Source organism: Amphibalanus amphitrite, unplaced genomic scaffold, assembly GCF_019059575.1.
Source record: "Amphibalanus amphitrite isolate SeventyFive unplaced genomic scaffold, NRLGWU_Aamphi_draft 000652F_arrow, whole genome shotgun sequence".
Taxonomy (NCBI): domain Eukaryota; kingdom Metazoa; phylum Arthropoda; class Thecostraca; order Balanomorpha; family Balanidae; genus Amphibalanus; species Amphibalanus amphitrite.
This window is the reverse complement of record NW_024882146.1, coordinates 10,522-35,652: the sequence shown is the minus strand read 5'-3', so window position 1 is coordinate 35,652 and position 25,131 is coordinate 10,522. Positions and strand designations below refer to the sequence as shown.

The following is a 25,131-nucleotide window of genomic DNA, read 5'->3' as shown; positions in this document are numbered from 1 at the left end:
AGGTTCAGTGTGTCTCTTAGCAGCTATCAGCTAGGGTTGCACTAATTGCCTATATGCCTGCTTTATCTCTATTTGCTGTAAAAGAAATTAGGTGCAGATTTGGTCAAATCAGGTGCATTCGCCGGATAGCCCGTCGTGAAAACGGCTTATAGCACGCCAATATCCGCATTCTGTAAAGCTTTGGAGAAACGCGAGTTAAAAGCTAAGCCAACTCGCACTTCTCAGTTGTTAATACCGTCCATTTTCGATGCTGATTTGCATTCCGTTCGGCCGTATCTGGCTGATGGGTGTTATTGTGCTGTGGTGAGCCTGGTGAGAGCCGGCAGGATCGCCCGCTGAGTGGCCTTGCTCTGCGACAATTGGCGCGCTGCCGCGGGGTCCGTATCAGTCTGTAACACTGTTGCACGGCCGCACCGTTATAGCCATGGTCACGGCGCCGACTCGGCTAATGCTTCTGTTTTGTCGGCACTAATGGCCTGAGTCGATGGCTCCTTCGGGTATCTGAGTCGGGCTTTAGCGGGAGCCGTGCTCTCTGTGGGACCATTGAGTGTTACACGAAGGCAGAAACTCTGCTCTTGTATGACCTCTAGAATGCGGCAACACCTCTTTATGTCGGTGTAGTGCATATTATGTGATTCCAACAACCCTTGGGATGCCTCTTTCCGATGCTTATGTATGTGGCAGTTGTTAGAGTGGACAATGTTTTTTTTTTTAAATCGGCATTCGATGAGGTCTTAACTCTGTCTGAAAGGACATTTCAAGACCGGTGAGGTTAGTAGTTACGTCATCAAACAGCATTATCTTGTACTTGAATCCATATATTTTCGAATACAAGTCTAAATTTTCATTCAGTACGTCGCTGCATGAGATCGATTGTCCAAGGCTTACAACGTTGATGGGAGACGGATTGAGCGTTAACATCCCTCAAAACAAACCAAGGCGAACTCCTCTGATCCCTGTTTTCCGACAGAACAAACCGAGGTGATCTGAATTGATCCCTGTTTTCTGGCAGAGCAACCCGAGGTGCACTGACCCTGATCCCTGTTTTTATCCGGCAGCTCACCGGACTGGCCCTGAACGGCGGTAAGAAGATTCAGATCAACATTGACCTAGAGCGGTTCGGCTCTCTGGACGGTATGGAGCGGCTGCCGCCCGTGCTCTTCCCGGTCATGTACACCAACGAGGTGAGTTCGAACCGCGGCACCGGCAAGGATTTTTACGTAACAGCGACCGTTTTGAATTGTAGAAGGGATTAGATTGCATCCTTACCGAAGTGCAATAATGTATGTGGGAATATCAACATCCACGATTTGATGAGTTTGATGTAACTCGCGTATAAGGCAAGAAGTTTTAATCGGATCGTTGATTTAGCTATATTTAGCGCATATTGTCCGCAGAGTTTTAATGCGCTGGGTTACGGCTCGTATGCAGGCACACATTTTCTTAGAAAGCAGCTAACGGCTGGTTTCATGGAGGCTGATCTCACGAACAATTCCGAGCCAACGGCCGAGCGGTTACGAACACCGCAAGTAGCTGTGCTTTATGGAGCGCGTCGTCTCGTCGTCCAATTAGGGCCGCGCTCTGACCGGCCTGAGCGCCCGGGGCGCTAATTGGGACAGACGGGTCACAGGTAACCGAGCTGCAGAGTGTCGGCCCGTGACAGAAAGTACAGCAAAGCTGTCTGTCTGGGAACGGCCGCTTCGTCTGGAGAAACGTGCGGCGTTAGTACGGTCTCAGTCCGTGCAGGCTAGTGCTCCCGAATGGAGATCGTTGAGACAGACCACTTTCTTTCTTGACTTTCTGTCAACATAGTCACTGTCATTGCCATCCTAGGGTCTCTACTCTCATCACCAATGTACCCCGTCAACATCATCATCACCATTGTCATCACCAGTTTTTCCATCATCACAAACCTCCGTCGTCACCACCGTAACCACCCGCTAGAGTCAACAGAGCCCGTACGGGAGAAACCCGGCTCGGTAGTTGACCATACAAACAGCCATCGGCTCCGGCAGGCGTGTCCTCGGCCAGTTCGAACCGCTGTCCGACCCGGTGGATGAGCTGGGAAGCAGCAGAGCGCGGTCTTCGAGCCAGATTACGGGCTCGTGGCCGCTCGGGTCTCGGCAAAAAGTGGACACGGGTGTGCTGAGATGCGTGGCGGCTCGGAAAGTCTACCGTGAGACCCGTGACGCGGTGGAAGGTTTTTGTAGCGGTGTTTTGTGCGGCTTGGTCAGCCGGCGGAGCACATGACTGGGTTTATGGATGCGATGAGCGGTCTTCTGCTATGGTGGTGTGGTTGAGTATTTACAAATACATTAGAACAATGTTTCTACCTATACTTTCGTAAGAAAAAAGTAGTGAAGCATTGAAAATTTGAAATATCATTGAAACGTCCTTTCGATCTCGTCATGCCGGGCTATTTTGGGCGCTTGGGATTTCTGAAACTGAAGTTCGTACTGGACTGCTATTTTATATTATTTATTTGTTCTCGGACCACGCAGTCCTGTTTTCGGAAGTATCACTACAGCCAGCGGAAGTAACAGGTCACAGGACCCGTTTGGAAAGTTGAATGGCCTCACTCGCGTGGCTTCTGAGTTCGGATTACCTACATGATTGCTGGCCACGAGCGGATTTCATCAGAGGTGAATCCCTGAGACCAACAACAATAATAACAGGATTTGGAGCGATTAGTGGTGTTAACGTTCATCGGGGTAAATACATTCCTGGGAAAAGTAGTTGGAAGAGCGGTAGTCGCTGTATCGTTGTGTCATACTTGTGCATGGGTGCGTACGCTCCGCTATTCGGGTGGATTTCGGCGGCAGCGTTTCAGCATTTCCGCCGCCGGTGGCCGGCCGGACCAGTTCCGATCCCTGGGTGGTCCGATAAGGACCGGCCCCGCTGTCTAAGCCACCCCGATACCGAATATCCGTCCATGTGACGAGTCATCGGATCAGCTGTCAACCGGACTTTGTGTGGCCGATCAGGGATCGCGGGCATGATTTACTTGTTGCATCAGGTGAAATTGTGGGCTGTGGCGGTGGACTGTGGGACATACGTACAGATTGAAGAGGCTCGGCTGCAGGAGATTCGCTGTTATTCCGTGAACTTTGCGATTGATGTGATGTGTCACATCGACCCGTTACATAAAACTTTGTTGATCTGTAGAGTTGCGGGGCTTATCAAAACTCAGTCGCAGTGACAATTGATCACCAATATTGGTCGGTCAGACACCACTACCAGTCACGAAATCCTCCTCGCTCTTCGTCTGACTTTGTCTTCATTGCATTGTCCTAGGAAAATATACAATGATTTCGTCACTAGCGTCGGTTACCGCCCATCTGTATCAGCATGCGCCTTACATTGTCTCTGAGCGCCCCGTCCCATGTCCACAGACAGCGGTAGTGAACTCTGCACTGGCGGCCGAGTTCCGAGACCGTCTGCAGCGTCCGCTGAGTCTGGTGGCCGCCGCCCGCTGGCTGCTGGTGGCCCTCGGATCGGCCCTGCTGCTGCTGGCTGGACTCATGTATCTGCGTCGCCACAGCCACCCCACGGTAAGTTACTAGCGCTACAGCCATGGGTCTACCCACTTACTACAGACGGCACGATCACTGGGTCACCGTACTGTGTCACGGCGCAAGCGTAGACTAATTTTGCGCCGGTAGAGCATGACTCAGGTCGGATCTGGGCGTGTTCCCAGTGAAACGTCGTGAAAGTTGTGTTTGATTGTACCACGGCGGACTACCGCGCCGCTCTACCGCCGTGTTGACATTGCTGACTCATCGACTCCGAAAGACGCGCCGTCACCGGTGACCGCCCGTCCACTCGCTGACCGGCCGTCCCGACCGTCCCCGTTTCAGACCAAGGCCGGACAGTGCCCGCTGCAATGACGGTCGGTCCCGGCTGCGGCGCAAGCTGCACCGGGACCCCAGCTGGGCGCCGGCCACTGCCGGCTCGCCGTGGACGCGGAGGGCAGCGATCAGACCCTGCTGCCGCCGCCGCAGTACCCGACAGACACCGAGCGACGGCCGCTCACACTGCAGGGCGCGGAGGGCCGACAGACTAGGAACGGTGCAGTGACGAACGGGACCGCTGCGGCGGCAGTGAACGGTCGGAGTGGGGAGAGGGTGACGGCGAATCGGTTCTGACGCGAGGCGTGAAGGCGGTGATTGATCTTTGTGGGATGGTGGAGTTCGTGTGATGTGGAGTAGGCAGTAAGCTGTGAGACTGAGGCGACATGGTTGATGCTGATATTTGGGGTGGGTATGGGCCGCAGAGCCAGCTTCTCTCATTACTCGACATCCTCGCTCCTCATTCATCGCTCGTGGCTCTCAGTCACAGAACCAAATACAGCCGGCGTGCCTTGCCGTCGGCGCAGTACTAGTTATCCGAACCCACGGAGTCGCGGCGATGGTAGGGTGTTTCGCAAACCAACACACTGTCAACATCTGGAACCGTCATCATGATCACCATGCTTGCGGCTCATTTTAACATTTATGATCTGTGTGACATCATCGTTGTCATCACTTTGAGATCTGATAATTTTTTTTAGATGATTTATTTCTGTTAAGGAAATCGCACCTTGCAAAAAAATGTTTTTTTTTTCTTCGAAAACAAGCCAAGCTTGAATGCCCGAGCTGTGGCAAAGTCGTTATCCCGACTGACCCATTCTTTCGTCGAAGAGCTATGTGCACCAACCGTAGCATACTCGTAGCTCTATGTGTGAAGGCCGTTTTATCATTTAGCTCCCAAGCTGTAGCCAGTGCGCTATGCTAAATAGCGTTTTCCCGTTAACCCCTTCGCAAGGGGTCGTATTCGCCGCATTCCATTTGTTCGTTTGCAGAGAGCCGTCTCCATCATGTGTGTTTGTTTGTCCTATGTGCAATGGTAGGCAGCAGCTTTGGCTGTGGTCAGTGATCTTAGACCAAGATCGGAGCTTTATACGTGATACTGCAAGTTGCTGAAGGCGATGTTCTCGTTTCTTGTTGAGTTCTTTCGAGCAAATGTGTGATGCTGAATTTTAGAAATAAGGTCATTTATTCGCTTTGAAGGCTGTTGCGTTGGTATGTTTGGGCCGTGCTTGTGGTTAGGCTTTACTAAGAAATATTTATTGCTTGTTCGCCGCCGTTTAGCCTCCGTTAGGGCGGCGCAGACTTTCCATATTCGATGGACGTATGTTGGACTGCCGGAAGTGTCACGAAGTGTTGGAAATATTGTTGTAAATGTGCGACACCAAAGTCGGGACCCTCCCGTCTCGAAGGAAACCGTCCTAAGTGTGTGTTCACTACTGTATTGTTAGTGAAAAGTCCCATAGAAGTAGACACAACCATATGCCTTTCACTATCAAATCAAGGTTAGCGCAAGTAGACGTTTTAGTGTACCCCACTAGCTGATTTCCCTCATAAAGCGGGAGTAGCACATGCTGGTGCCCCTGTGCGGTCAAGTTTTGCAGTTGATTGAGATTCATTTCAGTAGTCTAGCATCATTCAATGGCAGCTCAGACGATTGGAATGGACAGATTGGCCCCGACTGGCAGAGACGGGGCAGAGCGAGTCCTGACTGGCTTAGGGCCCAGCTGAGCGGTACATTAGAAGCAACCACCCGTCTTGAGTATGATACACCGATCACCTGTATCCTCAGTGAACCCGTGCGCTTCACAATCGGAGCTTCCTGCTACATTTTCAACTTCTCTGGCTGACTTACTGGATCCTGGGACCTGTGGATTACGAGGCAGAGCGAGCATACATAAATATCAAATTGCTCTCCTCGCGAGCCCGGATGTGATCCATCCCGGGACGGGTCACCGGAGATCTCCGCTGTCAGTGTTAAGGGTCTTCACGTACCGAGGCGCACGGTGGCAGCCACTTGTACTCATGTATCGCTCTGTATCTGTCGCTCCGCTCCGCGTATGTCCTCTCGCCGACTCGTCGCCTTTTCATGTTGCTCACCGCGATCGCTGGCCTGGCTAATCGCCGTCATCTATACCAACGGGTAATCATCGGTCGGTGTTTCTGCGCGTCATCGTGACGCAGAGTGACATCGTGACGGCATTGTGACGGGACCGTGACGCTGCGAGCCGGTCATGTTTCACCGCGCGACCGATCAAAAGTAGCGATATTTTTCATACTTTGCGTAAACAGCGTACGAGTCGCGATCTTACGCACGTATGCGTTCCTTAGTGGACGTGCCACTAGGCGTCTGCACTTGTATCGATCGGAAGGAGCTCAGCTGTCTCGAACTGAAACTATACTGCGAAATAAATGATGTTGCAAAGAGACCGTATGTGGTGGCATGAGTGGAGCATTGGGCGAGGCTCGCTCACCGCGTGACACACTGACGTTTGACCTCGGTCGAAGGGTGGTTCAATTCCCGAGGAATCCGCGCGTACAGATAAAAAGAAATCGTGAAGTTTAGACGTCGGAGATCTATGCCGAATTATGGGTTCAGAGGCAATTACTACGTGTTTGGTAAGAATGACTGTTACTTTCGAGCCATAGTCGCATACTCACTATTTATCACTTCAGTCTGTTACAATCACGGTTCCGCCAAAGGAATTCAGCCTCGACTCCGAGCTGGATTTTTTTCTCGCGTCGCTCACGTTGGTTGTTTTTGGCTGATTGCGCGATAAGTTATCAGCGGTCTGCGTAGTTTGCGGCCAGTACAAATATTTGTAAATTCTATCGCGATCGCGAACAGGTGCATACTGCATAACCTTGATCAACGGGGAATCACAGGGATTTAGAATGAAGCTTTCACGAAGAATCAGTTTCAGAGTCAAAAGGAGGGCTTTTCGCGCAGCTGACAGGTAGAAGCCGGCTGTGAAGAGGTCTGGGGTGAGAGGAGAACCTTTCTGAAATAAAAAGTTGGGGAATCGCTTCTCTAATTGCTCACCTACATTTTTACACACGTCACACACGTTTGCGTCGAAACGATTCCAAACTGCGCTTCGACGTCCGTCATGGCATGTATTTCTCCCACCCATTGGCATAATAGAAAACATCGACACGCCCCACACCCTCCCCGCATCAGCCCATATTACTGACTTTCCGCCGCTTGAAGCCCACTTGCTTATCCTGCATTATTTTCCGCTTCTTGGCGGCTCGTTTCTTGATGTGTTTCTGCATCTTCATGCGCGCCGTCTTGACCGGATTAGTGACCAGCTGAAAGCAGAGCGGGCGGGTCAGACGGGATGATCGCAGCGGTGTCCAGTCGGGTCACTGACCAGCAGTCATCGGGCGAGATAAGTCATGTCGAGACAAATCATGTCGATGGGCTGAGTAGTGGGGGGACTTAGAGCTACGGCCAACAGCATGCTTTCTAGAAAGTTTGATCTAACAAGATCTTTTACGGGGATGGAAAATACGAATTGTAAAAAGTATGTCATCCCGGGCACCTTGTCTCCGCGCATTATTACAATACGACAGCTGCGCTGGCAGCGATCCGGCTGCAGGCATTACATAAGTCAGGAATGTAGTCGACATCGATTCCGGTTTAACGAGCCAAACCATACATTTTGTACGTCTCGAGGGACAGGGGACTGCTGTAGGTAAGCAAAGGCTGCGATACAATTCCTAGAAGGCACACTGAATGCCTGAATAATTGAAACGATGGGAAAGGTGGGGATTGATAACACGTGAGTCAGCACATTCACATCCTCACAATGCACACAACGCACCAACCTCCTTCCTGGCGTCGACTTATTAAAATGTATACGTTCGAACACGAACCACAATATTTCCACAAAATGACACATCACTTCACAACATTCATTAGTAACGAGGGCGCAGCTAGAACCCACCGCTTTGATAAACTCGTACCGTGATATAAATTTCCAAGGAATTCCAGCACAGAAACAAAACACTACTGGTCGATGGCGCCCTCTACGTCCCCTCCCCCCGCCGGGGCAATTTCATCGGACCCCCTGTGTTGCCCACCAGCCCCAGCAGTGGTATGCAGACACCCAGTGATATGCAACTGGCGATATTCCGCCAAATAACTCTGACGTGACGCCTAGCCATGGTATGACAACACGCGGCAAATTTCCGTCAATTCCGGTCTGTGTAATGCCGCTCTTCATGAACACCCGCCCTCTCATAGTCATGCTGATCGACTGAATCAAGGGGACAGGACAGGGATAACCGACTGTCATGTCCTGATCACATCATTCCGCATTCGACCTCCCAGTTCTCCGAGGTATGTCTCCCTCGTCTCACCTGTTGCTTGCGCTGAATGCGTCGCTCGGCCTTCCTCTGGCTGAGCACCAGCTGGGCGCGGGTGTACGCAGCGGTAAACGTCTCCACTCCAACTGAGCGCTTCATCAGGTCGGTGACCTGTTCAGGGGCGATGGAAGGAGCGCAGAGGTCAGATTGACACTCCATCCTGTGACGTGTCGTCGGTAGACACAAGTAGGGTGGTATAGCAATTTGTTCATTTACACAAGCCTCTGTCATATTTCAGGCCACGAGTCACGACGAGAGATCAGCCAAAGACCATTTCAACAGTGTACCACTTCAACAGGCTTATGGTTCCTTTTGTTAGCTTCGCTTAGCCTATCAAAGACATGGGGGTCAAAGGAAGATTACGATGAAGCGCATTGAAGTCACATGTGCATATTATGATAGCGGAGACTGAAAGGCATTTCGCCGAAGTCGGATTCTGGGAAAGACAAGATACACCACAGTATCACCAGCATAATCCTGCACAGTGCACAGGTCATAGGCCCTGGGGAGGTCGGGCCAGTGATTTTGAAAGACGATGATTTGCTGCTAATACTACACGACGGAGGAGGAAGTAGGTGATAATAAGCCACGCTGATCGCATCAGCACTCAGCAATGCGCACTAAGCTGATGATTTCCGTTACGAAAACAAAAAGATCATATGCTTATTTGTCAACATGGCACTCTTTTCACCAGCATTCCGTAATACATGTTACAGACCGACGGACTGGGATTTAAATGTGAGATAAACAGACATGACAATACAAAGAAATGTCAGCAAAAACTTCATGACGAAATCCAGCAAGTGTTGACGTTTGTTCATTTAAGCGCACCTCTGTGGCGAGCGTTTTGAGCTCGAGCGGCGCCGAGGGGTCGGTGATCTCCCTGACCAGCGGCGGCAGCAGCAGGTGCAGGAATGGTGCCAGCTGGGAGTCCAGCGACATCGCAACCGCCGCCATCCACTTGAACACGCTGCAGCGCTGCGGGAGGAGACGGGAGAAGGTTACAAGGGCGGCGACAGATGCAACACGCTACAACACTGCGGGAGGAGGGAGAGGGTTAGAGAGTGTGGACGGGTGGCGATAGATCAGAAGCAGGGCAGAAAAGATACTAGGACCGGCTAAAAACAGGGGACGGTACTGTTCAGACATCAATGGCTTAGATGGCGGGGTGTCATACAGGACAGTAGAAACTTCCTCGCTAATCGCCCTGTATGCTGGCTCACAGTCACACTGAACAGACAACCGTACTCAACGCAATGGCCCATACAGTGGATACAGCGGCCAAGTGATGCAGTAATGCGACAAAATGAAAGACAGCCGATACATTAACATGGTAAGTCTTTTTACCACCAGTGTGATACAAGCCGGCAGCATAGGGCGTCCGGCAGATTACGTTCTGCGCTATACGTTCTCGCTCCCTCGCCAAACTCACCCTGAGAGTAATCCGGGGCGACTTCACCACCTCAGCATTCACTTCCCTCCTCAGCCGCCGCGTCAGCCACCGCAGACTCAGCGTCGACTCTGACTCGGTCACACTCGACTCAGACTCTGTCCTCTTACGGCCGGATCGTGACTCAGAGTCACTCCGCTTCCTCCCTAAACTCGACTCCGAGTCGGTTCGCTTTCTCCCCGATTTCGACTCCGAGTCTCTCCGTTTGCGACCTGTACTTGACTCCGAGTCAGTTCGTTTCCGGCCGACACTGGACTCTGAGTCGGTGCGTTTCCGCGGAGAGCCCGACTCGGTTCGTTTTCGTCCGGACGCGGCGCTGTCAGAGTCCCGTCGAGGTCGTTTGACTCCCGCGGGGGAGGGCTCCGGATGGTCGGAGCCCGGGTCCAGGGCACCGGCGCAGATCAGGACCTTGGCGATCCAGACCAGGTTCTTGACGCACTGAAACAGACGATAGAGATGTCATAGGTCGTAAGTTAATGCGTTGGAACTATCAGTTGATGTTTGGTTTCATATCTGTTTGTATATGTACTTAGATGCTAGACAACAACACAATACCCAGCAATTTTCACAAAAGCAACAACATTTAACAGATGGCCACCAAAACGCCGGCAGCTCCACGACGCTTCCACGAAGCGGAATACCAGCTGATGTTAACCTAAGCAACACAACAGTTTGGCTCAGTGTACTGCATTATGTGCCAAACAGTAAACACTTAAGCACTTTGCACGAAAAGCCATAACAACTTTTCATAATGAATCATAAACAATGCATTACTTCACCCTAATCAGGGAAGCGATAGAATGTCAGCGTTGCTAATTGCCTAATTAAGATGCTTCACTAACAAGTGGGGCTGTATGGTGCACAAAGGCAAATAACTTATTTACAGCTCAAACAGCACCGACACGTCTTCACCTAATAAACAGGCTGCCAGCACCGAACGGCTCTCCGCTGAACTACGGCGCTACCTTTTTCTTACTCGCGGATCAGCCAGGTATGACGAAGAGCTCTAACAGCTCCTAGCGGAGCTCTGACGAACAGCTCGGCCGGCTGACCTATGAGGTGAGGTCACAAGTCTCACCTGGGTGGCCAACTCAGCAGGGTGAGCAGCTCAGCGCTGAACTATGACGTCACAAGTCTCACCTGGTCAGCCAGCTGCTGACTTAGCAGCTCCGAGTTAAGCTGGACGCACAGATCGAGCGCCAGGCCGCGCAGCCGCCGCCCGGTGTCCGAGTGTAGGTAGGGCGGCACGGCGGTCTCCCGGGCCGGGGAGGCGGTGGGCGAGGTCAGGCACGCAGCCACCGAGGCCGGCTCCAGTCGAGACAGCAGCAGACCGTACAGGCGCCCCGCCGCCAGCCGCACCCAGGCGTGCGGGTGCAGCAGGTACTGCTTGATGTGGCCTGAAGGCGATGACAAACGTGGTCAGTCCAAGACGTAAAGCTATGCGCCAGAAATATAGACTACGCGAAGGAAATTGGTGACCGGTGATGTTCATGATACAGATCCGAAATTGACAGCAAATGATCACAATTCTAAATCTGACCTGTTTCTAGCAAAATTGATCTTCGAAATATTCATTTAACTCATTCAGTAAGCTCAGTAAGCAAATGCGCTGATTTCACCTCCACATGGGTACCCAGGTGTCCGACGATTCACCCCGTCGCCATCCCCCCGACCCTGTCTGCACCCCTCACTGACCCCAGGCTCGCGTCATGAGCGCCGCGTGCCGGTGGGCGGCCGTCATGGCCTGCGGACAGAGGGTGAGCAGCTTGAGCAGCGATCCGAGCAGCTGGTACAGCAGGTGGTCCGTGTGCTGCTCCGGGGAGCCGTTCAGCTCCGCCTGCGACACAGAGGGGAAGGAGGAGACGTGAGATACGCGGTTCTCTCACATGAAACAAACGATGGGCGAAAACTAACTTACACCACACTTACTGAGTACATGATGTAGTAACGATTTCTCGAGGTGCTAAACGTTGTTCGACACATCATTCCTTAACATATTATCTCTAGGATTTTACGAATTACAACAATGCAACTTCAAAATTGTGGCTCAATGCATAGTCAACAAGATTAGAGAAAAACTCGACCTCTTGAGGAGGCCACTCCCAAGCCTGCTAATAAGTCATACAAATTACACAATCCGCGCTGCAATATTATCCCTGCCTAGCGCTCCATCCGGATTACCAGTGGAAAGCCAGGCCGCCGTTACCAGAAGTTTATTTTCAAATACCATGAAAATTGACCTAAAACCCCCGCCGAGTCCAAGCCTCAGCCGCCTCACCTGCGGCGCGCTACCGAAGAAGTCGTTGAGCTCGGGGTCCATCCTGCCGCAGAGCTCGGGCAGCATGAGGTCCACCTCGGAGTCGGTGACGTCGGCGGCGTCGGAGAGGAACAGACCCACCAGCTGGGCGGCCATACGGCCCTGCTCCACCTGACAGAGGGAGACAAACGCAGTCAGCAGAGACAGGCTTCAACAACCATAGAGGAGAGAAAGGCGGAAGCAAGAACTGTGAAAAATATGTCAAAGTGCGCAACAGACATTCTTGAAAAGCTCTGTTGTTCTAAACTTCGCACAGCCGTAGATAAGATACTTTATCGTCCAATTTAACAAAACCTGGGAATTTCATCTTTTTACTTGAAACACACTGTACCGAGGTAATTCAGTTACTAAGTAGTAATTGTGAGACCAAACCATGGCCGAGAACCAGTAGCGCTGGCGTCTCCAGACCAGAGTTCTCCACCAGACCCGAACAGGCGTGTCGCAGACACTCGGCCACCTTTCCCGCACGACCGTCAGCTCGGTCGTGGAGAGCCTGGCCGCGCCGCCAGACTGCAGCCTGTTTTAAGAAAAGCCTTCAAAGTTAACCGAAGCCGGTTGAACCCATCCATCTTTCCCCACCACGTACCTTTTTAGCGGCATCCTCTCCTCGGAGCCAGGTGAGCGTCATGTCGAGCAGGTGTCGGCGCCGCTCGGCCGTCACCCGCTGCAGCAGCGCGGTGATGGTGGAGGCCACGCGGCGGCGGCCGGTCGGGGAGGGCTCTGAGACCAGGCGCGCAGACAGGTAGACAAACAGCAGCGGCGCCTGGGAGCTTAGCAGGCCCTGTAGGGTGTGGAGGGAAGCACATGGCGGTCAGAGGCTGGTGAAATAGATTCGTTTGTCAATGAGGATTAAATGTAGAGGCAGACGTACCATCATTGATGCAGAGACAATTACAAATAAAAGCAAACATAGTTGCACAAATATAGTGTGTGGCTTGAGTAATATTCAAATGCATGTGGAAAGTCGACGAAATCAATTAAAAGGGATAACACATAAGGAAGCTCGTTCTGTAGACCCACCTGCGGGAACTGTCGGCAGACGTCGGCTATCATGTCGAGCGCGGCCAGTCGGCCTGACTCCCGGTCATAGCCGAGCTGCTGCAGGAAGAACATGACGTGCTTCTTCACCTTATCACCCAGCGGATAGTCGAGCAGGTACTGCATCAGCACGGAGCGGGCCTGGGCGCGCGGCTGGTCCCCGTCGGCCGTCACCACCAGTTTAGCCAGGTGACGGACCACCTCTGCCAGCTCCGGCGCGTGCAGTTTCCGGCTGAACACGGCTCGCAGCAGCTGGAAGGCCGTGCCGCGGCGGCCGGCGTCCAGCAGGTCCTGCTCGGCGTACGTCAGCAGCACGCGCAGCTGCTCCTCGGTCAGTGTGTAGGCGGTGACATCCCGCACGAGCACGGTGACGGCGCGGAACGTCACGGCCACCATGTCGCCGTTCTCGCCGCTCGCCAGGCCCGGCGCCGCGTACTTGTGGAGCAGTGTGAACAGGGCGCCACTCACAGCCGCCAGCTGGCCCGGCAGAGACGGCAGGGGGAAGGTGAGCAGGTGCGTCCAGCAGCGCAGACAGACCGTTACCAGAGGCACACTGGGCTCCGACAAACAGCCCACCAGGAGAGGAACGAACGGGTCCAGCATGGATACGTGCCGACTCTCGGTCGCCACCACGCGGCCCTTCCGCAGCAGCGCGCTCAGCAACTGCAGGCCAAAGTCCACCAGCAGATGTGCGTTCACAGTCGAGTTGAGCCTGGCTGGCGCGCCGTGACGAGGCGGCGGTTTCTGAATCAACAACATATCCGGTCTCTGCAGCCAGTAAGGCAGCGGCTTTGTCTTGGCCTTCTTACCGGAGCCATCCTTTTTTACAGAGTCCGGCACTGGCAGACTCTGTGAGACCAGACCATGACCTAGGACCAGCAGTGCCGGCGTCTCCAGCCCGGTGTTCTCCACCAGACCCGAGCAAGCATGTCGCAGACACTCGGCCACCTTTCCCGCTGCCTTGGCGGTGCGTGAGCTGAGGGCCCATTCCTGTAGCGGTGCGATCAGCGCGTGCAGGTACGGCTCAGTTATATACTGCGCCAGGATGTGCAGCATCTTGTAACTCTTGACGCCCTTCGCCTCCGCCGTCTTCGATGTGATCTTCTGCACCTCCTTTTCCTCCGCGGTCTGACCGAAGAGCTCCATGTGGCAGATATCGACCACGTCCGACGCGCACGGGTCAAGGTCCCCAGCCTTCAGCTGTTCGCACATTCCGCGCAGCAGGGCGTGCGTGGTGAACACCATCACGTGCTGCTGATACCCGCGGCCCGACACGGCACGGAGCTCCGACAGCGCCAGCGGCAGGTGCGCCGGACCCAGCGCGCGCAGACAGCGCAGCAGCGTCTCACGCGCAGCCTCGCGCACGCTGGGAGTCTTCGAACGCAGCAGTTCACAGACTCGAGTCAGCACACTGGCTACGTTCGCTCCCAGGATGCCCTCAGGTAGTTTCTGTAGGAGTTTGATCATGGCTAGCGCCAGTGGTAGACGCTGCGAGCGCTCCTCGTCGGGATCAAGTGTCTTATTCGTGGCATGCTGCTCGTCACCCCGCGCGCGCCGCACCAGCCCGGCGTGCAGTCCCGGCAGAGTGGTCCGGATCAGAGTCCGGCAGATGAGCTCGGCCTGTTTGGCCGACTGCGCCACCGGCCCGGCTGCGGCCGGTGTTCCCTCCTCCTCCGGAACCTCGACAGCGGCGGGTTCCAGCGGCTCAGCAGCCGCCTCCTGACCCAGCGCGGTCTCACCCTCCGCCGGCTCCGAGTCCTCTGCCTCCTCCTTCTCCACCCGCGCCGGCTGCTCTGTGGGAGGACCGTTCACCTCGGGCACAGCCGCCTCCTGACGCCGCGTCTTCCAGCCCCGCTCGTCGGCGCGCGTGGCACTGATGATACTCATCGTCACATCGGGCGCCACAGAGGATAGATCGAATGGAAACGCATCCAGGACCGCCACTAGAACCTTGACGGCGTCACGCTGACGAGAGCAGGTCGGCAGCAGGGCGAGGAAGTGCCGCAGGAACGCCTGGTACTGGTGCCAAGACATCCGTCCCGATACGATTCCGATCAGTCGCACAGCAATGTCGGTCAAGCCAGTGTACTTGGCGTACTTCTCGTTGAAGAGGTACACGTTGCCCAGAGGTAGAATGTAGTTGGTCACCACGTCGGCACGCATCCGCAGAGAGCCATCAGTGAGGCCCTCCACGACTCTCTTCAGCGCGCGGGTGCGTCGGTGCACCTGAATGTGTCTGATATTCTCAAAGAAGTCATGTTCCGAGTCCGTCGCGTTGGAGAGTTGCGCCAGCTCGGCTAGTTTCGGCATGTGCTCGGCGGACGACTGTACGACCACCTGTAGGACAGCTACCGTGTCGTGGCGCAGCTGGTCCTCCTTGCTGCGCAGTCTGCGGCGCAGCGCCGGCAGGAGACAGGCAGAGAGAAACGCCACGGCCGCCGAACGGTGTGTGGTCAGCAGGCGCCCCACGGAGCGCGCCACCTCCTGCAGACAGAATGTAGAGCTGTCCCGCAGCGCCAGGTCGGCCTCGTGTTCGAGCGACCACAGACAGCAGTGCACCACCAGCCGCAGAAAATCCTCCTCCAGTAGCTCTGCGTGTCGTAATCGCTCGTTGACTCGTCCATACTCGACCAGACGCCGGTCAAAGTCGGGCTCGTCTACCTGTTTCGGGTCCATGGCACTGAGGGCGTCCACTGTCTCTGCAAGGGGTCGCACGGCCGGATCCCGCTCGCCGATGGTGCGCAGACAGCCGACTACTGCCAGGTGACTCTCCCTGTTGGGTAGATGAGAGAGTAGCGAGGACAGCGACCGGACAAACTGTACAGACCGGTCGGCGGCGCTCAACAGGTGCCGGAGAGTCACCAGTAGCTGTCGCTGGCGGCCCTCGGGCGGCGGACGGGCCGACCCCAGCACCGGTAGGAGCAGGGAGGCCAGAGAGGCGGCGTGCTCACGAGCCGGGCCCGCCTCCAGTCTACACACCGAGGACAGCACCGTCAGCTCAGTCGTGGATAGCCGCGCTGCGCCACCCGACTGCAGCCTGTTACGGAGGTACTCGAGCAGAGGAGTCACGTTCTCCGCCACAGCGGTCGGTCCGGTGACCGCGGCCGCCTCAGTCGCCCACTCCGGCAGCCCAGTGACGGTCAGTGGCGGCAGCGGCTCCTCAGAGGGCTCCCCATCCTCGTCGATTGTCGACAGAGTTGGCGGCGGAGCGCGCTCACTCAGCAGCTGTTCGGCGGCACGCACCACCGCCGCCGTCACCGACGAGTGACAACCCCGAACTGTCAGCAGGGACAGCATACACCAGAGGGGGCTGAGGCGGGGCGGCTCGGCGGTCTCCTTCACCAGCAGTGGGAAGTAGCGCGGAGAGGACGCCCAGACCAGGAACAGCTTCAGCAGACCCGTCGGCGCCGTTGTGGACTCCTGGGTGAGTTTTGGCAGCGACGGCCACACAGAAGCGATGAAGACCGCTTCGGTTTCTTCTGCGCTCCACGGGTACGTGTCAAACCTCTCGAACATATCACTCAGGCATGCCAGGATCATGCCGCGGATCTTCTTCAGAGTGCGCACATGCCACACAGGCAGGCGCTGCTGCTGCGCCAACAGAGCAGACACGTGTGCCGCTGCCCCGAGCAGTAGCCGCAGGAGCCGCGGGACGCTCGGCTGCAGTCGGCTGCCCAGTTTGAAGAACACAGCCGTCAGCAGCAGCAGCGCGCTCTGCAGCTGACGGAGCGGCAGCGCGTGGCGTGGGTCGGCCGCCTCCGTCACCTCACGCACCATCTGCACAGGATCGGGCTTCACCCGCGCCGCCAGTGCCGCTAGCGTCAGATCGAGGAATTGGTCCACCTCCTCCGACCGACAGCCGGCCAGAAAACCGACGATGACGCGTCGCCGAGCGGCCGCGTTGTCTCTGCTCGCCGCACCCTTTCCCGTGCTGGTGCGCATCCGACCGTAGAGAATACGAGTCAGAACGGGCAGGACGTGCGGTCGGTGCTCCGGCTTCAGAATTCCGGACTCTGTGTCGATGCTGAAGCTGGTCAGCGTCGTCTTGAAGTTGTTGTCCTCCATGAGGCTGAACAGAGTCTCACGGTACGGGTTGAGACCCTTGGCTTTGTAGGCGTACACGCATTCAAGGGCTACCTTCTGGACATCAGAGCGTTTGTGCGTGAGGAAGTGTAGGAACGTCTCAAAGAGCTGTGTCGACTTCTCCGATCGGCGCAGGCTTGTCATTTTCGACATCACAGTCAGGTGTGCACAGAGAGCCTGAACGATACCCTTCTTCTTATCTCCTCCCTTCTTCTTTCTCGGTCTCTCTTCTTCCTCCTCTTCATCCTCTTCAACATCTTCATCACCTCTATCATCACCCGACGTGTCTCCCTTCTGTTTCCGGAAATGTCCCTCCTGCGCCGGCCGCCGCCGATCCAACAGGTCCTGCTCGCGAGCGAAACTCATGTCACTCGAGAAGAACTCACGGTCAAGGAAGCTGAACAGCTCACTGATGAGCTGCGGGCCACAGATCGGCTCCAGAAGAGAGCAGAGATCGGCGGACATCTGCCATAGCAACAGACGGAAGTTGACGAAATCGAGTCGGTCGTCCAGAGCTGCCAGTCGCTCATCCAGCTCCTCAAGCTCTTCACGCTCAGCCTCAGCCGCATCACTCTGCTCTGTTTCCATCTCTTCTGTCTCGCCTTCATTCTCCTCTGCCTCTCCCGTCTCCTCTTTCTCACTCTCATCTTCTCCCTCCTCTCCCTCCATTTCAGGCATCATCTGCTTCCGCGCCGCCTCCGCTGCCTCCTTGGTGAGGTGACCCCACAGCTCCGCCAGCCTCTCCGTCGATAATCGATGACAGTGCGCCGCCGCCAACTCCTGACACGGTTTCCACAGCAGACGGAACGGTACGTGTAGCGTACCCAGCAGGTAGAGCAGCGGAGCCGCCGAGAAATCGCCGCACACTGGCAGACTGGCGGCGATGTACTCGGCGTCGAGCAGTTGGAGGAACTTGAGTCGTTCTTTGTAGCTCTGGATGTCTGCGGGTTGCTGCTCGGCCATCCAGCAGGTGGTGAACACCGAGCGAGCGGTACGCGGCGGACCGTCGGCGGGTGGTGGTGGGAGAGCCGGGTCGAACAGCGAGAGCAGGTGCAGCGTCAGCGCGCGCAGCTGGCGGAGGAGAAAATGAAAGCTGTCAGCAGATTGTTATTGCACTATAGAGCGGTAAAAGAAACAAGTGCAGTCAACATGTTTTCCAGATGGACGGAACAGTGGCATTCAGAGAAAGAATACTTGCTGGTTGACCTTTTCCGATAGCGTTTCCAATTATCCAATTCAAGTGGTTTGACAAATGAAACGGTTACCACAAATTATGCGGAATGAAAACCCCAAAAGCTGCAGCAATCGATAATTTTGGAGCGTTTGACGCATTTCCCTCACCTTGTGATGCGGCGACGCCAGGTTATGTCCCAGCGTCTGATAGAGCTCCAGCAACAGCTCGTCCGTCCTCAGCTCGGGCTCAGCAGCCGTCAGCAGCAGGTCCAGTATGCGCAGCAGGTGGGCGCTGCTGGCCAGCCGCCGCGAGCCGGCCAGTTTCAGCGCCGTCCGCCAGGCGGCAGCAGCATCGGCGGCGTCCAGTCGCAGCGCCGTCTCGGTCAGCTGGGAGAACAGGGCCAGCTGGGCGTGCAGGGAGGGCGGCAGGGGCGGCACCACCAGACGGACGGACGACACTGGGTCGGGCCGGTCTGGAACAGCGCAGAACGGGGTCAGCAAGCCTAAAATAACTCTGGGTTGGCTCCGACAGGGACGTTGGAGTCCTACGGCCAAAATCAAAGCAAATAAAGTTACAGAGCAATCACAAGTGTGTGTGTGTGTTTTTTTTTTACTCAGTTGAACTAAATCTACAGCAAAATTGAAGGAAATAAATTATGCAAACGATACAGCGAGACTAAATCACACTACCCACCGTCAGTGAGATGGTCCGCCTCCTGCTCCAGCAGCTGGTCGGCCAGCCGGTGCCACAGCGCCCAGACGGCGACAGCAGCGTCCTCGGGCGGCGGACGGAGGTGTGGCACCACCAGCAGGGCGGCCGTGAGGTCAGCAGAGGGTGCCGGCGGGCCGCTGTCGTCCGCCGGCCGCAGCAGACGCTCCACCAGCGCGCAGACGCTACTCTGGGGTGACTCGGGTGGATCATCCGAGCCTACGGTGCGCCGGCGGGCTGAGCGACGCGGCGCCGCCCTGCCGAACAGAAACGAAAGTTACTAAATGGGGGACGACTACATGGACTACATTGTGGACTACATGAGGACTACATGGAGGACTACATGGTACAGCTTTGCACGTCCACGATGGGCAAGGCACGAAACGGCTATTCGTTAACTTAATTTCGAAGTTAAAACATGTGTAAGCTGACGGATGCCCATTTACTCACTGTTTCTGTCTGATGAAGTTGAAGTCGATCGGGTACTGCCGCCAGTCTGCCCAGCTCTCTCCAGTCTCGGGAGGCGGCCGTCTCAGCAGCACCAGGCGGCTGAGCAGGCGCAGCGCCTCTGACGCGCTGTCAGCAGGCAGCCGGTGCAGCAGCGTCAGCAGCTCGGGCAGCAGCCGTCCCTCCAGCTCAGCCAGTCCCAGCAGGTGGCCACACAGCCGCAGCAGCGTACCGGGCGGCTGCGGGCCGCGCAGGGCCTGGCGGCAATTACGGAGGGGTAGAGATTCGTGAAAGGTTTTAGCAGGTGCGAAACTGTTGCATCAGCAAAGCCATAAATGATAATCGAATGTGTGATTTCCACTCTGACAAAAGTTCATCATCTGGCCACTCTCCGTACCTGATTGACCAGTTTCACAGCGTCGGCGGTGGCCAGCCGGGCGTTCTCCACACTCAGCAGTTTGGCTGCCAGGTCGGCGCCCGCCGCGCCAGCCTCCTCCGGCAGGGCAGAGGTCGCCAGCAGTCGGCCGCAGCGGCGCGCGCAGTCAGCAGCATCAGTAATCACCGCACCTCCGCGGAAAGTCGTCACGGAGAGTAACAGGGAGAGCAGCCGGTGGAGGAGGTCCGGTCGGTCCGAGGGACAACGCTCGACAGCCGCCTGCCGGGATGAAGGGAGGAGAGGGGTCAGATCGAAGGTTCCAGAGAGTGTATGAGCACATATTGAAAATAAAGTTTCACACATCATCATTAAAATCAAAACGATCAAAATTTAAAGAAAACCGACCGTGAAATGGTATCACAAGCAAAGTCACGCTCAAATTACTATTTCACTTTTCATATATCTTCATCCTGCATACCCACACACACCAAACATATCACGCATGTCCAATAATGTCTCACGGTTATAAAGTGGCACCACCTTTCTTCTAACTTAATGTATCCCACTACTCACCCAGAGCTCTGTCCAAATGGGCGCGGCGTTCTCCCTGGTCACGTGTCTGGCGGCAGCCAGCAGGGCTACATTGAGCGCCTGCTGAACCAGCTCAGCCGGTAGCCGCTCCGAGCCGAGCAGCTCGAGCTGCACGCGCAGCACGGCTGCGGCCTCAGTGTGGAGGTGTCCACGCACACCGCGCAGAGTCTCGAACACCAGCCGGCCGACGCCAGTCGCCTGCTGTGGGGACGGGGAGAGGACGGTCAGACCTTTGGCGGGAGCATCAATGCTGATCCAGGTTATCTTGGTACAGCGGCTGTCATACAACTGGGCAGCGTAGCATAAATCGAAAGAAAAATCGTGGCACACATTAGTGCAGTTCAACTGAAGGTATCCTCTGAAAACCTGAGGGTACTTCCGTACTTATCGCCCAGAGATGACAAAAAAAGAATGAAGAGGTTCCGAAGCGTGAAACACTCGTCTCCCTTTAGTAGCTCAACGGAATAGTCACAGTCCAGAATACATTAAAAAGAGCACAGCTCGCCTGGCACTTACCGAAGGATCACTTTTCAGCTTCGTGTAGACGAATCCGAAGAACTTGCTCTTGTCCTTGACTTTGCGGCAGACAAATGCGAAGCTCTCTGCGGCGAATCGTACCACATGGTCGGGCCGTCCGCCGCTGAGCAGCTGCCGGTACATCCGGTACGTCTGCTCAATGTTGGCCACCAGGTGGCGCCACAGCTGCTTGTAGAGGTGCGCCAGGCAGGTGAACAGCCACTGCAGCCTCTCCGGGTCGCGGGTGTCCAGCAGACGGCAGAGCAGCTCGAACAGAGCCGGGAACTGCGGCCCCAGGTCGGCACGCAGGTCTCTCGCCAGCGCCGAGAGCAGACTGCAGGGGCAGGGGTACGCAGAGGGTCAGAGGAGTGACGAGGAAGATTACGAAAAATGATAATTGAAATGTTTCTGCTGTTGTCTAGGCACTGTCAGCTGGTGCTGCAATGTCCAATATCAGCGTAAAAAAAGAAGTGATGGGCGAAAAACTCGGATAGCTTGTTAGTAACTATGCTACAATTAAACCATTCGATTGCCATCATGAGCGAGGTTTCAGACATCCTTATTAACAATGCGCTGGTTATAACCATCTCTACGATACTAACGCGAGCAGAGGCTGCAGGGCGAGCGAGTTCTCCACGGACAGGTGCTTCTTGAGCAGCTCGATGATCTCATCTTTACGATGCAGCAGTTGCGCGAAACTCTGCACATCGGGACCGAGCTCATTCTGAAAACTGAGGAAACAGAAGCAATAGGTAGGTGTCAGTGACATGATTTGATGCTTTAAAAGTAAAAAATGCAGTCAAGGCGGTGAGCCATTATGTGTAAACTATGTATTATAGCGATTATTCTGTGAAAATATTACACATGAACACAGCGATATTATTGAAAGGGCAAGTCATGGAAGAGACAGCTACACAATCGAATCGAAGCGACTTCGAACACTTACTCGGCGTAATGCTCGGTTAGGTTGAGATCGACCCATTTCTGGAGTTCTTCAAAGAAGAATGTGTCGGCATCTTCTGGCGTCTCATTGCGGGGGAGACTAACGTTCTGAGCGACATTGACGGATATCTCCGCGATACGCTCCGAAAATGTTTTAAACTGCGGAACAATGCACACGATCATAACCCCGTCAAGCATAATTCCGTGAAGATGTAACGGAACTATGATACATTCAAAATCAGCCGTGCTCATCCCTAGCCCAGGCGAAAGTATAAGTCCAACTATTTGCAATACAAAAGTGATGATAAAAGTGAGTGGTTGCCATTGAAACGGATGAGTAACACAACACATTTTATTGGCGAGGATGGAAGATGCGTTTAACATGCCATAGATCTCACCTTGTATCTATTTTCCAGCTTTTTATCTCCAGCCCCCATGGTGACTGAAGTTTTGAGGACTTGGTCACTTAATCATTAGTACGATTATTCCTGTAAAGAAAACGTAAAATCATATCAATGTATCATAGCAATGCATGACCAGGTCAATGAGCTCGGGCGTTTGTGAGTTGTGAGCGGCCTCGTCGGTGAGCACTGTCCTGGTACTGTGGTAAAAACGTGAGCGTTGTGAGATGATGAAAAAAAAAAAACAAGAAAATAAAAGAACCACCGGGCACTGGCTCACAATTGCACGATTACTACCGAGCATGGAAGTTACGAGAAGTACTACCGAGAAGTAGTTACGCATCGGGTGCCACATTCAACATAGATCGTTCAGTGCCGGTCCCATCCCGAGTCTGTGGCGACTGGCGAGTCTGTGGTTCTGAGCCCCGAGGCCAGTGGCGTGTCACAATGAATGTCGTCTCTGGTACGTGAACCGATATCGACCAGCCACGGCCATGCAGGTGACCATGACCTGTCACGTGACCTGATGCCGGTCTCAGCCAAGCGCGGCCACGACAGGGCATTGTTCAGCTGCGGAAAACGCCAGGTCCGACAGGACTGTCCCCGGTCCAGCTGGTTTACAGGCACAAATTACCCGTCCAGCTCACCGCAGTAAGCAAACTGGACACTGCTGAAGCCACTGCCGCAGTTCGGCAGAAGATCGAGAGGGTCTACAACCACAACACACAGGACGTGCTGGAGTTACACGTCGGTTCAAAGTGGCCGTATGGGAGCCTGGGACCAGCTGGTAGGACCGGTACGGCGGTAAGGCATCGTCGTGGAGGAGCAGCAACACCGCCAGAACCTCATCTGTTTGGGGAGCAGACGGGTGCTGGTGAGGAACCGTCGACATCTTCAGCGCCGGTACGGCCATGCCCATGCTCCCCCTCCCAGCCTCCCCCCCCCCCCACCCCCACCGGAGGGGAGACGGCAAGAAACGATGCCGACGAAACACTCGTCTTTCGACCTGTGTGTGACACTGGTAGTTGGTACAGCACACCCGACCACCGAGCCGCCGGTGACAGCGGACAGAGCGCGGGCACAAGTCGGAAGTTCCCAGACATACACGGACGATGCAGCAGGGGTCTCGTCGCCAGTAGCACCTCCGATCCTGCCAGCACCAGATTTGACACCGGTGCCTCTGGGAGACATGACAGGCATGGAACAGATGTTTGCTCTCAGGAGACCTGGTCACAACTGCAGCCAGCCATTATGGCATTTGAGGAGATAGCAATGTACCCATGTACTATGCCCCAGGGGAGGAGAGGCACAGACCCAAAAGTTGTTGATTTGGGTGGGAAACAGCATCCACATGTCATGAAAAGCATTTTGCACTCTCACCTCCAATTCTAACTGCAATTTCTCACTCCCAATTTTACTGAGAAAAGTATTTGTGTGGATGATTGTTTTGCATCCTACTTTTTGCCACACTTATATAGAAACTTATACCCCTATCATCCCCTTTTTGGAAAAGAATTTCCCCTCTGACACCCAAGTCAAAATACAACTTTGGAACATTGAGGAGAGGTAATGCAACTAATGTTGCACCTGGAATTGCCCCACATGCTGGGGACATGCAGGCTAGCAGCTGCCCTGGTGGGGAAATGCTGTCCCATTGCTTAGTTCCATCTCACAATGTTCAGCAGCTTGTCAGTGCTTAGTGGTCACTGAACACAGACTGCACAGCCAGTGGCCAGTGGTCCTTGGCCGATCACACAACAGTGGTCAACTCAACTCATCATACAATATATCTGGTGCAGATGACTGCAAGGAGGGGAGGGGAGGAGCCAGATCATAGCTAAGACTGGATAAGAAAACCTGGGACCCTCAAATGGGGCTAGGTGTCATTTCAATGCTAGGTTCATAAGTAGGTTTTAGGTTTGTAGGTTGTAGGTGTAGGACGTAGGTAAGGTTAGGTCAGGTTATTTATGTTAGATATGCTAACAGTGACAGGAAGTCTGAAGAATAGTGATGGCAAGACAGGTGTTGGTCCTTTGAGTCGATAGGTAGCTATCACAAACACTGAGAATACCACATGAGCAGTGGACATTGACAGGTATTGCATCTTATTTGCATCAGCATGGAGAACCCACACTTATGCTGGTGGCAGGTGGCAGCATTACTATGGAAGAACCCACACACTTGTGGTGGTGGCAACTGGCATGTCCATTATTGGAGATTGCCACAATGAAAACGCTAAGGGACATTCAAGGCTTCAGCCTCTGGTCCAGTCCATGCACATTATATAATGAACTTGTGGGACTATACCACAAGTGGGTATACAGTGGGTGGGACTATACCTTAGCCATGACATAGGCGGCAGAACGGGGAGGGCACTGGTGCACCATGCCCCCCCCATTGATTTCGACATTTTAACGTTAGTCCTATGGGCATTGCATTGGCATGGAAAGAATGAGACCAAAAGTCGGCAGTGCCCCCCCCCTTAATTGAAGGTGTTCTGTTGCTACTGATCCATGACCATATCAATAACGTGCAATTGAATCTGAATGGGTTTGGGTTGGGATTGGGATTTGGGATTGGGATTGGATTGAATTGAATCGAGCACGGATTACAGATCAGATCTGATCATCTGATCAGATCAGATGAGATACGCATACCACGTATGACCACCACCTTGATGTCGCACCTAAGGACAATGATGATTCAGTCTTGTCTTTTTTCTTCTGCAATATGAAAATATGACTGTGAAGCCCCCTAACTATCAAATAACCCCTGCAATTCCACAAAACCGGCAAAAAAAAACAGCGAAATTCACGTGTATACTGTATACTTTTGTATCGAATGCGCCGTGTGGCGCCGTGATTGGACGTTA

The 25,131-nt window shown here is 54.4% G+C and overlaps 2 protein-coding genes across 6 annotated transcripts in view; one reads left to right on the top strand and one right to left on the bottom strand.

The window, feature by feature from the left end:
* Positions 1-6,272, top strand: part of LOC122364010 (sensory neuron membrane protein 2-like) — a 46,796-nt gene extending 40,524 nt beyond the window's left edge. Inside the window, exons 8-10 of the mRNA XM_043333953.1 lie at positions 1,059-1,184; positions 3,393-3,551; positions 3,858-6,272. Of these exons, the coding sequence (XP_043189888.1) occupies positions 1,059-1,184; positions 3,393-3,551; positions 3,858-3,887 (315 nt within the window). The 3' untranslated portion in view covers positions 3,888-6,272. The remainder of the gene's footprint in view (positions 1-1,058; positions 1,185-3,392; positions 3,552-3,857) is intronic.
* A 665-nt stretch (positions 6,273-6,937) lies between these two features.
* LOC122364017 (small subunit processome component 20 homolog) lies at positions 6,938-25,107 on the bottom strand. Of its 5 annotated transcripts, none has more exons than XM_043333982.1 (19): positions 25,090-25,107; positions 22,257-22,346; positions 21,863-22,017; positions 21,519-21,647; positions 20,917-21,250; positions 20,383-20,601; positions 19,831-20,088; positions 19,437-19,690; positions 18,972-19,243; positions 18,446-18,750; positions 13,004-18,175; positions 12,570-12,764; positions 11,945-12,094; positions 11,362-11,503; positions 10,807-11,063; positions 9,649-10,104; positions 9,048-9,194; positions 8,211-8,327; positions 6,938-7,157 (listed from the first exon to the last, which is right to left on the bottom strand). In XM_043333982.1, exons 2-19 carry the CDS (start codon positions 22,293-22,295, stop codon positions 7,023-7,025), a joined length of 8,736 nt encoding a protein of 2,911 aa, XP_043189917.1. In that variant the 5' UTR covers positions 22,296-22,346; positions 25,090-25,107; the 3' UTR covers positions 6,938-7,022. The 5 variants fall into 5 exon arrangements, with proteins under 5 accessions (XP_043189917.1, XP_043189914.1, XP_043189916.1 ...); XM_043333979.1 differs by having other exon boundaries at positions 24,946-25,093; XM_043333981.1 differs by having other exon boundaries at positions 25,075-25,092.
* Between the last annotated feature and the right edge of the window lie 24 nt (positions 25,108-25,131).